A 14,438-nucleotide genomic window follows, 5' to 3' on the forward strand; every position below is an offset into this window, starting at 1 on the left:
CCCAAGGTTCAACTTGGGCTTGGGCCCTACAACGTACAAGTGGCGGAGCTTGGAGAGTAGAACAGATAGCATGCATTAGCGAGTTTCATTGCAATATTTTTATGTAAACAAATGATCGGGACAGAGAAGATATGCCATAGGACTAAATTACCCCGGTGTTAATGGGGGAAGTGGTGTTGTAGAAGTCTTACTATTACACCAACATTATTCTATATAAGGACCCAACATGGCCTTCCTAATATCTCATCCCCTCAAATTTCATTATCTTTAAACCAATCATTCAAATTAATCTTAAGGATATAAGATGGGTGTGATAGGGAAACTTGAAGTAGAAGTAGACATTAAGTCATCAGGAGATGTGTTCCATGAGTTGTTTAAAACCAACCCTAACCATGTTTGCAACATTGTTCCTGATCAAATTCATGCTTGTGATGTGCATGAAGGTGAATTTGGTCAAATTGGCTCTATTATTCAATGGGACTATACCTTTGGTAATTATTTTCATAACTAACATGATTTCCTTTGTTTTATAGTCTAAGTTGTTTGCCGGTCGTAAATTCTATGACTAAAATTTCAATCGCAAAGTTTTATTTGCAAACGATTAAAGAGTCACAAGACACTAAAAATTCTGAATATTTACATAATTCATTTATTATACGAGATTTAGAGCAATTGACTTGTTACGTGATTTATTTTAAACAAGAATTTGTTTGTGTAATGTGTACAGATGGGAAAAAATGCTTGACAAAGGAAGTAATTGAAGCCATAGACGAGGAGAAGAAGATGGTAAAATTCCGGGTTATTGAAGGAGATTTACTTACAGATTACAAGAATATGTCAATAGCTGTTCATGTTATACCTAAGGGAGATATTGACGCAGTGTTGTGGGAGATTGAATTTGAGAGGTTTGATGATTATGGGCCTTACCCAACTAAGTTCATGGATTTCCTTATAGCTCTCACCAGAGACGTCGAGGCGCATCATCTTAATGCATGATCCATCCATAATTGGTTACGTATATTTACGTATATTTGTCTTGTGTTTTGCAACGAGCGATCAATAAGTGAATAATGTGAATGTAACAATTTGTGTTATTTACCTTGTATTCCAATTGTTGTACTTCGTATATTATTTTAAGTTTTAACCGTTTGTGTTTTGTAACTAAGGTATGTCATTCCTGTATTTTATTTTACGTTATTATTTATGTTTTCTTTGAGGGGTTTTTTATCAACATTAATTTTAAGAATCTTGAGCGGATCGGATTATGTACTCTTCATTCTTCAACTGTGGAGTTAAAGTGGTATGTCCTGTGGTTGAGCCATTAGCGTAGGCTCGCCTATGGCTATGGGTTGTACAACATATTCGGCCGCACAAAAGGTTCTTGATATTAACATGCGCAATAATCACAAACTTTATTGTGTATCCCGTAGGTCTTGTGTTCGATTCTACTTAACTTGTTCAATTGTTTTTATTTATTACACCCTTTGGCATGACATGAACAGCTATTGACAAACTATTCTTGATTTCTTGTACTATAAGAAAATCTCATTTAACCAAGTGGTGTTAGTCTAGTGGTAGCCGGGTTAAACCTTGAAGCTTGCAGAAATGCAGGAGTTGAGAGGTCCCGGGTTCGACTATCAGCTGGGGCGATGATCACTTGGCCACTGGAGCCCCCAAAAGGGGTGGCTTATATGGTCCATGTGGTGGTGCGGGAATGCATGGGCCCGGGGGGATTCAACCCCCTCGTCATCAAAAAAAAAAAAAAAAAAAAAAAATCTCATTTAATAAATCAATCGGAACATAATGCAACCTATCAGCAGTATTTAATGCTTTAAAGAGGTAGTGAATTCTTATACATAAACTTGTTTTGTAAGTTGTAACTTGTAACCCATGAATCCAAAAATTTGCTTTGAAATTTTTCTTTTTCCATTAACATTTGTAGATCCGATCCGTATAGGAACATTTCATTTCTTTCTTATTCTATAGCACTTTATCAGCACGAAATTTTAACCGATTGAACAAGTACATTTTAGTATGGTCAACATTAATCAACTTCTCGTGTCAAACAATGAGATTTGTATACATATTTTTTGGAAATAGATCATCTCCATTTCCTTTCTCTCCATTTTCTCTCACAATCTCTTTAAATAATAATTTCCTCTTTCACCCTCATTTTCCTTTATTTTTATTCGTAAATTTAGAAGCGTTAGATTTTATTCAAATGTGATCCGGACCATTGATAGGAACTTGTCTCTCCATTTCTTTTTAGGAAATGGAGAGAAAATGGGCTCATTTTTTCTACTGCAAAATTTTAACCCATTAAACCCAATCTACTCTGTTAAATTACACAAAATCTCATTGAAGACGGACGATATCCGTCACAAGCTTGTGACGGATACCGTTTCCTCTCACAAAATGCCTATTGAGAGGTGAATGGGAAATACGTAAGTGCCCCACTGTCTCCTCTCCTTTTTGTGAGAGTCGCGAAAGCTGAATGACGGGATTAGCGTCATGCAAGCAAAGACTAAGCTGAAATTAATTCTATTTGATTGAAAATTCATCCACTCAACAACAATCATGTGCAATTTGTGTTGTTACTAATACATACTGTAGAACCCCTGTCCCCTGCCTTCTTTCTGTATAGTCATGAGTAACGAAGACGAACTTTGATAATTTGTTTTTGTCGGTGTTATAACAATTACTCCCTCCGTACCACACCAAAGGTAACGTAGGGAAAAATGGAGTATTTAAGAAAAGGTGGAAAAAGTAAGGGTAAAGAGGGAAAAAATAGGTGGGGTATGTAATTGTGTGTTTAATTGTGGGTTGGTAGGTGGGGTATGTAATGACATTTTGTGTAAATATCAAATGGGTATAAGGATAATTTGGTAATGTTGTGGGCCAAATAAAGAATGTTACCTTTGGTGTGGTACGTCCGTTTATAGTAAGTGTTACCTTTGGTGTGGTACGGAGGGAATATTACCGAAGGGCCTCAGTTTGTGTCGATTTAATGCAAGATGCCTCTTATCTATCTATTTGATGTGAGATGGTCTTCTATCTATTTAATATGAGACAGTCTCGTAATCATTGTAATTTAAGATGTTCGATCTCCTATCAATTTAATTTGAGACAGTCTTTAATCAATTTAATTTGAAATAAATCCATAATCTTCGGCCAGTTTAGTGTGAGGCGATCTCCTATCTATTTAATATGTCCCGGTCTCCTATCTATTTAATGTGAGACGTTGTCATATCTATTTAACGTGAGAAAGTCTCTTATCTTTAAACTATATGAGACAATCGTTTATCAATTTAATGCGAGACAATCTCCTATCTATCTAATGTGACACGGTCTTCGATTTATTTAATATGAGACTAATAGGCTAAAGTCGTATTGCCTTAAACAAAGTAATCCTATAATACTACTAACAAATAGTTAGCGGTAAGTAGGATATTGTTAGGGTGCAAATCAATTTCCCACATCGGTAGAATAAAGATGGAAGATCATCATCTTTATAACTGTCATAAAATATAATACTATCACTACTACAAATACAGGCAACCACAACGGCCCTTTAACAACGCTTATTCACGAAAATCATCAAAACACGTTGTAGAATTTATTCCGCGAATTTTACCAAACTTAATTACAACGGTTATGTGTTGTTAACCGTTGTTATTGGTTTTAACAACGGGTCATACTTAAACAACCGTTGTTAATGAAAAAACTAATAACAACGGTTAAATTTTAACCGTTGTTAATGGTTTGGCGCCAAATTAGTGAAAAGTAATCACAACGGTTATATTAGAACCCGTTTTTAATACGTTTTAACAACGGTTGTAGACTCAATAACCGTTGTTATTAATATTATGAAAATCTTAAGAACAACATATTGCTTTATTCTGCTATACGCTACAAACACAAACACAAGCTAATACTGCTACTATATCATCCTCCATTCCTCCCTGATCGTCTCTCTGTCTTCATCTCCGTCACTGTTGTCACGTCTTCTCTCCCTCATCGTGTTTATCAATCAGGTATATATATGTTTCTTAGCAACGCTTATAACTAGATATAGGATTTTTTGGGTTATTATCTAATTTGTTGATAATTTAGCTTAATTGCTTTCCTGAATTTCGTTTATTTGTTTGCCTATTATTGTATTTTATGAATTAGTTGCCTATTATTACGAATGTAGAATAATGACTCGAACTTGGATGATTGATGCAAATATGAGTGACCGCACCTACAAGGATGGTTTAGCTGAATTTTATGAATTCGTTTCGAACAATTTGAAAGGTTCTTCTAGTATTGCATGTCCTTGTGAAAGATGTGGTAATATTAGCTATATGGCTTTTCCGGACGTTAAAATACACCTAGAAAAGTGGAGATTTAGTCGATCCTATACACTTCGGATTTTTCATGGGGAATCATTAGAGGAAGAGAATAACTCTGAAGAAGATGATGTTGAGGTACACGAAAGGCTAAGCGATGATCCCGAGTTTGCCGAGTTTTTGAGTTGGAAGAGTTGGAAGTAGAGAAGTTGAATGTTGGGTCTATAGATAATGAAGAGAATGATGATGAGTCCATTGCTTTTGAAGATGTAGGTGATGACACTAGTAATTGGGATGACCTTAACAACATGTATGAGAAGTTGTGTGAGTCTGAAGCACCTCTGTATCCTGGTTGTAAGTTCACAAAAATGTCGGTTGTGGTGAAGTTGTATAATATCAAGGGGGCAAATGGGGTGAGTGACACGTGTTTCACTAGCTTTTTAGCCTTGATAAAGGAGTTGCTTCCTGATGGTAATGTTCTACCTGTTAAGACATATGAGGCGAAAAAACTAATAAGAGGAGTGAGTATGAAATATGAGAAAATACATGCACGTCCAAATGATTGCATATTGTATCGGAAATTATACCAAAACTTAACCAATTGCCCTAAATGTTTGGAGTGGCGTTATAAGGATAAGGAAGGGATCCCGGCTAAGGTGTTGTGGTATTTTCCATTGATACCAAGAGTCATAAGGATTTATGCGAATCCCGATGATGCAAAAATGTTAACTTGGCATGAAACAGGAAGAATAAATGATGGAAAGCTAAGACACCCGGCAGATGGTAAGCAATCGAAATCGTTCGACGCTAAGTATCCCGAGTTCGGCAATGAACCTAGAAACTTACGTCTAGCGCTGTCCACTGATGGAATGAACCCACACGGAAACATGAGTAGCCAACATAGTACTTGGCCGTAGTGTTGGCTATTTATAACTTACCTCCATATGTGTGCATGAAAAGAAAGTATTTGATGTTGTCGTTAATTTCCGGCCCTAAACAACCTGGAAATGATATAGATGTATATTTGGAACCTCTTCTAGATGATTTGCGATTGTTGTGGGATAGTGGGATAGAAGTATTTGATGCATATAAGAACGAAACTTTCAATTTGAGAGCGATGTTATTGTGTACAATAACTGACTATCCGGCTTATGGCGACCTTTCTGGGCACACAGTTCATGGGAAAGAGGCTTGTCCATTGTGTGGGGAGGATATCGAGTCTGAATACTTGAAGTCTTCTCGTAAGTATGTGTATATGGGAAATAGGAGGTTCTTGTATCATGACCATTGTTATCGCAAGATGCGGAAAGCATTCAATGGAAGACAAGAACTTCGTCAACCTCCTAGAATTTTGAGTGGGCATGAAGTTTATCGGAAAGTAAAGCATATTGAGATAGATTATGGGAAGAAGAGCGGCTCTAAATTGTCTACTCGTGGGTATAAGAAAAGATCCATATTTTTTGATAAACTTCCATTTGGCCGACTGGAGGTCGCATTGCCTCGATTTCATGCACATTGTGAAAAATGTCGTGATAATATTATCAATACCCTTCGAATGTTCCTGGTAAAACAAAGGATAACGCCGCAGCTAGGGAAGATATGAAAATGATGGGTATTAGGCTAGAGTTGGCACCACGGAAGAGAGGTAATCGTACATTTTTACGCCAGCAGACTTTTACCCTTTCACGGAATGAGAGAAAAGAGTTATGTGCATGCTTGAATGGAATTAAAGTGCCACATGGTTATTCGTCGAACATCAAAAGCCTAGTGTCGATGCAAGACCTAAAACTCACGGGTTAAAGTCACATGATTGTCACACTTTGATGCAACAATTACTACATGTGGCTATTCGTTCCATTTTACCGGAAAAGGTAAGATATGCTATAACTAGATTCTGTCTCTTCTTCAAGTCCATATGCGAGAAAGTCATCGATCCCGATGACGCGGATTCATTGCAGGACCTCGTTGTAACCTCTCTTTGTCGGTTGGAAATGTATTTTCCACCCTCTTTCTTCACTATCATGATTCATCCGACCATTCACTTGGTTAGGGAGATTTTGTACCTTGGGCCCGTGTACTTGAGATACCAGTATCCTTTCGAAAGATTGATGAAAGTCTACAAGGACTATACATCTAATCGGTATCGTCCGAAGGTTGTATGCTGAACGCGCTATTTTAGACGAAGCTCTTTCATATTGTTACGCTCATCTCTCCCCGAAGGAGTTGATTGGCGTTCCTAAGAATCGTCATAGTGACTGGATGACCGGAAAAGGTATTAGGGGCCGGGTTGAAAAAATTGTGACACGTGAAATGTTGCATTTAGCACACATGTATGTGCTAAACAACGAAGATGAGGTGCAACCTTATATTCAACAACACAAAGATGAGCTCAAATACGATCACCAAAACAAGACCGAGAAGTGGATTGCGAACGAGCATACGAAGACGTTTCCCGAGTGGTTTAGGAATATTGTCTTACGATTGTACTTGATCAAACCTGGTGATGACATCTCTCCTAGGTTACTACGTCTTGGTTTAGGTCCAAATGCCAGGGTCGCCTTTTACAACAGTTTTGCCATTAATGGATATACTTTTTACACCCGCGAGCAAGATGAGGTGAGCACAATACAAAATAGTGGTGTGAGTTCTGAATTTGAGGCAATGCACTTTGCTACTTCAAAAGATAAAAAGCCTATTTGGGGAAAATGCCTTTATTATGGTGTTATTCAAGAAATATTGGTACTAGATTACGTTGATTTCACAATGCCTTTGTTTCGATGTAACTGGGTTGATAACAACATCCATTGTGTCCGAAAGGATAAGATGGGATTTACGTTGGTCAATCTGGGTAAGGTTGGCAATAATAAGGATGATCCTTTCATAATGGCATCCCAAGCTAAACAAGTGTTCTATGTCACCGATCCTATGGATAAGAAGTGGTCTCGTTGTCTTTGTCTATAAGGAAAAGAAGGAGTAGTCCATCCGATAATGGTGATGATGATCAGGATGTCGTTTTTGAGGGAATGGATCAGTCTACCACTGTATCTTATTTCGACGATGTTGACACTGATCATGAGGACACTGAAAGCATCTATATGCGTGATGACCATGGTGAAGGTATTTGGGTTAACGAAGAAACTATGACATCCAAGAAACGTCCCCGATCCCGAGATAGTTCATCGGGACACGGTATGCATGCATCTTTGGTGTTGTCTTATTTTCTTGATCTTATTATTAGATGTGGATCTTGGTGTTGAAATTGAATAATGTTTGCAAAGATATGGTGCTTCTCATTTACATTACGGTATGTATTGTTACAGTTTGGGTGTAATGGAATTCTGATAATTTTTTTAAAAAAAGAGGTTCAACAATAACAACGGTTATATTTAAATTACCCGTTGTTAATACTTTCAACAACGGTGTAGTACCTCTACCCGTTGTCAATTATTTTTTTGACATATTTCATTTTGGCGCAAATTTGGTGAAAATATATTACAACGGGTATATTTTAACCGTTGTAATAAACTTTTGACAACGGTTTACTTTTATTGACCCGTTGTTATTAACATATAACAACGGTTCTTCTTTGAGCACCGTTGTCAATAGTCCTGTCTTAATAAAAAACTAATATAGAAACCCATACAAAGATATGCCATACACAAACACACACAACATTATTAGTTCAACCGTTGGTATCCTGTGTTAATTCTTCTCTCTTCCTCGCTTTTTACATTCTCGTCGCCGCCGCCGCTTGATTTCAAGCCCGATTCCGTTGCCTTCCCTTATCATCCTGCTCGTTCTCTTTATCATCATCATCAACAGGTATGTTCACTTTAATTTTGTGTTTCGTCATTAGGGTTTTAAGACGATCATCTTGTTTCTTTTTCATGCATCTGTTTGTTTTTCGTCTTCTTTGTTATCTTTATCATCCCGCATCATCTACTTTACTCCTCTTATCAGGGTTTAGGATTTTAGAAGCTCAATCTGTTGTTTTAAATTTTCATTCCTATTAGGGTTTAGGGTTTTAGATAATACTCTTCATGTACGTTGTTAAGTTGTTCATTTCCAGCTATATCATTCATATTTGGGTTTTAGGATTATCATGGGTGAAAAACGTAAAAGAAGTCAAAAGAATAATGAGCCTGGTGATAATAAGCCTGGTGAGAGGGGTGCTACGAAGTGCAAGAAAGTCCTTGCAGCTATAGTCGCTAAACAGTACTGTTCCAAATAACATGGAGTGAGATGGGTTTCCCCTTTGGTCCAAATGCGGGTCTTTTCTCCAGTTGGATTGGTGCTTGCACAAGACAGTTTGTGCCTATCCATTTAGATGATGTTAGAACTTTGAATCCAAAATTGGCGGAGTTATACTTGGCTCGTGTAAAGGAAGGCTTTATTATACCCGATAAAAGCCATGATGAGTATTTAATGCATAAGGCCGCGGATGTCCACAGCGGTGGAGGTGTGGCGTTTCTAGGGATTGGTTGTATGTGGACAAGGCAACGGGGGAGATGCGTAAGAGCCCACCGGAAAACAAGTGTCCCACCATCAAGCAGGAAGAATGGGATCTTTTCAAAAAGATGAGAACTACTGAGAAGTTTCAGGTTAAATATCCTCGCCTTTTAACGATTTACCTATCATTTTTTTAATTAATGAGTCCTTTATATAATCTTTTTATTATCTCATCTACTTGCGCTTTTATATAATTATTTGAAGGCCGTTAGCAGAAGAAATCGTGCTAACATTTCATGCAAGAAGGGGAAATTCTATGGTTCTCGAGGCGGTTACAGAAAGATAGAAGAGGACCTCGTAAGTAGCATGCATTATTGCCCTGTGAGACTTTATTTTTTTAATCACACTTGGACTTGCATTGATACACATTTACGTGTATAAATGTTACCATGGTAATGTGTAGGTGGCAAAGGGAGTGAAAGAGGTGGATCGGCATGTAACTTATAAAGAAGGGCACACGCCTAAAGGATCCCGGTCGCGTGACAAATATGATGAGGAAGTTTTGGCCAACATAGTAAGCATTATTTTATTAAGACGAGTTCATTACTAACTTTATTATTTTAGTCACAAATATAATTTGAAGTTTATTTAATATATTATAGGGCAACGTATTGAAAGAGGTAGAAGAAGGGAAATTCACTCCCAGTGGTCGTAATGACGTTCTTGCTAGAGCGATCGGCCGACCCGAACATCCAGGTCGTTTGAGGGGCGTCCCGTTACAGGTTGGAGTAACGAAATATTATGGGAAAACTGCCCAGATAAAGAAGAAAAGGAAGACTAAGTCTGAGAAGGCTGACATGGTAACATTTATTCTATTATTTTCATTTAAGTTCAATTCACATGTTATTGTTGGGATAAAAATTGCTGACACATTACATTATTGGCAAACAGCTTCAGTTAATGGCATCCGTACTACTAAAGCTGAATGCTGGAGGTAAGCTTTCCGAAGAAGAAGTGAAGATGATGGAGGATGTCATTTCTAAGGGGGGGTAATAATAAGGTACAACAGATTGGTCAAGAGGCCGCTACTACCTTGGCAATACATGAGAAGGAAGTATCGGTCAACGAGATTCAGAAAGATCAGGTACCTAATAATGCTTCTGAAGTTGTAACAACTAAAGCCGATCAGGTACCTAATACTTCCTTATTTTTCTTTTGTTTTTTTTTGGGTAAGATCAGGGGGTGTGTTCACTGCCAGCTCTAATGCTATAACTTCTGACATGGTGCCATTGAATTGGTTAATTTTATTAGGTAAATAATGGGTCTGAAAAGGAGATGCAACTTGAGAAGACTACTGATGGAAAATAAAGATACATCCCCTTCAAGTCGGTTCCCTGTTTTCGATAAGGTATGCATGAAGTGTTTAATTAGTTAAATTTATATGAATACTGAAGTTTGTGCAAAAATCGGCCCGAGAGAAAGCGTTTTTGCAAAATCTTTGAATCTTCAAGCGTTTTTGCAAAGATATAATAATGTATGTGTATATTCTTCAGCCCGTAAACAAGAGGCCGGTTATTCTTCGACCCTAAAACCGAAAAGCCACATGTGCGTGTTGGCCGGGTCTCGTAGAAACCAAATCTGTTAGCGAAATCGTAGTTCATGGCGAAAAACTTTTGCCGAATCATAGAATAGTAGAGATAACTACGTCTTTCCAGGCCATGAAAACTTTCAACCGCCTGTCCGATTCGTGACGACATTACCATTTCGGGAGATGCGCTTGGAAGTTTCATCCAATGGCTCGAAACTCACATCTACTTGGCGAAGATATCTCCGCCGCCTCAAAGCTGAAAGCAGTTGGGGTTAGAAGAAATACCTTTATATATATGTTACATTTTTAATTGTTGAATGTTTTTATATGTTAAATTTATATGTTATTTTTTTTTTTTTTGTAGGGAACAAAAAAGACGGCTTTGGCGGATAAGCCTAAGTCCACAGACATGCCAACGACCTCGACTTCACAACAACTTGATGAGGTATTTAATTAACTTCTCCATTTTTTTAAAAATTAACCTCGCTCCCATTATTTATATTTTGTCTGTATTTATAAAAAGCATGGTAATTTTGTGTAGGGGACAAAAAAGACTGATAAGCCTAAGTCCCCAGTCTTACCTGCTACTACTACCTCATCATTGAAAGAGCAGGTTGACGAGGTATTTAATTAAGTACGCTTTTATTTTTATTACTCCAACTAGGATATGTTACCTTTGGATTTTTTATTATTTTAATTATCTACTACATGTGTAGGGTGGTGGTAGTAGCACAAAATCAAAGACTCATTCTTTCCGGACACGAAAGTTAGGAGTTTAAACTCCACACAATATAAAGGGAAGGATTACATGCAAAAAGTAAGAACGGTGACGATGATGAGACTGCATGAGGAGGCTGGCCATCGCATAGCCACCGAGCAAGTGATAGTTATTCCGCTCGAGGAGGATATTCTAGGGGCTGAGCGCCAAGCGCTTATATCATGGGATCTGCTAGCCGTATGGGCTGGCCTAGACCAGATTGATATAGCACACATATTTGTTTGGATGAAGTAAGTTTCTTAATAAATAATTTCATAGTCTAATATTCTGACTACTAGATAGTGTTTTAAATACCGGAATTAATACCGTAATAATGTAGGATATTGAAATTGAGAGTGATCCCCGAGAAGAATATTCCATCTGATCAATATGGATTCCTGTGCCCCTATGTTTTATCTTTATTTATTCCGGATTTCTCGTTCGAACAACGGGTAGATTATATTGCTCGGCAATTGGCGACAACCAAGAAGCTGATTTTTGGCGCTTATAATGAAAACGGGTAATAAACAAATTAATATTACGTTTCCCCCTACAATTGCATTTTCATAACTAATATATGTACTTGTTAATAATGATGATGTCTCTTGATGTAGGACTCATTGGGTGCTAGTAGCCATCATGCCGACAAGGAATAAAGTTTTCTGGTTGGACTCTTTACATCATCAACCAAGCGAGACTTTTAAGCACTTGATTAATATGTAAGTTTATAATACTGATTTATTTATAATAACATTTTCATTTTTTATTTATAGAAAAAAGCTCTTTCATATTTTTGCCCCTAAAAAAATTAGTTTCTGCCTCCTTTTTTATTTTTTAAAAAAAGGGCCTTTAAGAAGAAAAGAGCAAACGAGCAGGATCAACCCACGGAAGATTCTGATGTTGGCCCTGATTTTAGTACGATAACAGGGGTACGTGCTCAAATACAATAACATTAAGTGCAAAATCTGTGTTTAATACTAATACAATACCTAAAGTTCACTCTCTCGTCTGTTTTTTTTATGTAATAATAGGCCCCTCCCCAGCCAGATAGCATAAAATGTGGATACTACGCTTGTCGGTTCATGTTGGAGATTATTAGGCGAAGATATCTCGTTATTCCAGAAAAGGTTAGTAATAATTTAAACATGTGTTTATTACTTTTTTTTAAATTAGAGCTAATGTTGTCTTGCTTGCTGCTATATATACCATGATGTTGCTAATTTTATCTTGCTTGCTGCTATATATACCATAATGTCTTCTCTTTGTTTTTTCCGCAGTATGCAATCAACCCGTCACAACAGATTGAGCAGTACTCAAGTGTAGATATAGACGAGGTAAGAGACATGTGGGGCAACTACGTCTTAGAATATATTAGAAATGCATGATGCTCAGAGTTTAGATCAACTTATTAGTAAATTTTTTGTTGAAGTTAGGGAATGATTAGTTCATGTAAATTCAACTCCTTGTAATTATATATATATATATATATATATATATATATATATATATATATATATATATATATATATATATATATATATATATATATATGATGTTTTTGTTGTGGTTGAATTGAATCTATTGAGTTCGATGAACCCAAATTTGTGATTTATCTTTGTCTTTGGTATATGGTGTGCTTGACATATGCAGGTTTTTGAATGGCATGAAACAAATTTATTTTTTCAAAACATTAGGAGTTTGTAATAAAAACGGTTACTAAAAAAAACCGTTGTGAATACCTTTCACAACGGTTAATAAAAATAACACCGTTGTGAATGACATTCACAAATACCCGCGCATAATATTCAACAACAGGTTTTAATCGAAGAACCGTTGTTAAAAGTCTTCACAATTTTGGAGGTAAAATTACAACAACGGGTATTAAACAAAGAACCGTTGTTACTAAAAATTTCAACAACGGGTATGTACCATAAACCCGTTGTCAAAAGACTTCACAATTTTGGAGGGAAAGTTACAACAACGGTTATACATACGACAACCGTTGTTATATTATTCCCTCCAAAATTTTGAAACACTTTCCACAACGGAGAACACCCAACAACAACGGCTTTTAACCGTGGTGAATACTTTAGACAACGGTTTCACTAAATAAGCAAACCGTTGTAAATACCTTCTACAACGGCCGCTTTAACAACGTCCGCTTTTTGATTTTACAACGGTTTTTACCCGTTGTTATAGTCTGTATCTGTAGTAGTGTATGAGGCCTTTTGGTAAGGTGTCCAAGAGTAAATCCGTGAGGGCTTGGCCCAAAGCGGACAATATCGTACTATTATGGGTTGTTGACACAGATGCAGCAGAGGCCCAACACGGGGATATTCACGTTTCCACACAACAAGTGGTATCAGAGCCCAAGGTTCGACTTGGGCTAGACAAAAAGATTCATCAGGCCAAGACTTGAAGGTGGATGTACACTATAAGGCGTGGAACTCCTATAGCTCGAGGGAGAGCTAATATGTTCGCGAGAAGCAACATGGTCTCACGGCGTTGAGACAGGGTCGTCCAAGAGAAGATCGTCAGCGACCCGGTGAGGTGGGCTGAGGCTTAATGGAGGCAATAAAAAGCGGTCCATGGTAAGTCCAAAGGTGGTCCGGTGTGACGCGCTGAGGCAGTGGATTCGGACCCAATCCAGCTCGAGGGAGAGCTAATATGTTCGCGAGAAGCAACATGGTCTCATGGCGTTGAGACAGGGTCGTCCAAGAGAAGATCTTCAGCGACCCGGCGAGGTGGGCTGAGGCTTAATGGAGGCAACAAAAAGCGGTCCATGGTAAGTCCAAAGGTGGTCCGGTGTGACGCGCTGAGGCAGTGGATTTGGACCCAGTCCAGGGTATATTGGATGCATAGGAGTTTGGTACGCAAGTGTAGCACAAGCCCTTGAGACACATGGTGTAGTGTCGTTTAAGGGGAGGTTATCAAGACTTGGTGATGCGAGTGTCTAGCGGTTGGGGCTGTATGGTGTGGGAAGTTCTCCATAGAGGTCAAGGTCCGAGTCAAGATGATGGTCCTTGGTTTGAGGGGAGGATTGTTAGGGTGCAAATCCATGTCCCACATCGATAGAATAAAGATGGAAGATCATCTTTATAAGTGCCATAAAATCTAATAGTATGAGGCCTTTAAGGAGCCCAAGAGTAAATCCATATCGTATTATTATGGGTTGTGGACACAGATGCAGCAGAGGCCCAACACGGGGATAATCACGTTTACGCACAACAAAGTGGTATCAGAAACAGGTTCGACTCGGGCTAGACACGAGGATGCATCAACAGGCCCAAGACTTGAAATTGTACACTGTAAG

General features: G+C 37.9%; 1 protein-coding gene across 1 annotated transcript; it reads left to right on the forward strand.

Annotated features, from left to right (window-relative positions):
• Positions 1 to 227: 227 nt before the first annotated feature.
• Positions 228 to 1,078, forward strand: LOC141585791 (MLP-like protein 31). Its single transcript, XM_074406837.1, has 2 exons — positions 228 to 491; positions 728 to 1,078. Exons 1-2 carry the CDS (start codon positions 305 to 307, stop codon positions 994 to 996), a joined length of 456 nt encoding a protein of 151 aa, XP_074262938.1. The 5' UTR covers positions 228 to 304; the 3' UTR covers positions 997 to 1,078.
• The last annotated feature ends 13,360 nt before the right edge of the window (positions 1,079 to 14,438 follow it).

Source organism: Silene latifolia, chromosome 6 (assembly GCF_048544455.1).
Source record: "Silene latifolia isolate original U9 population chromosome 6, ASM4854445v1, whole genome shotgun sequence".
In the NCBI taxonomy this organism is placed as follows: Eukaryota; Viridiplantae; Streptophyta; class Magnoliopsida; order Caryophyllales; family Caryophyllaceae; genus Silene; species Silene latifolia.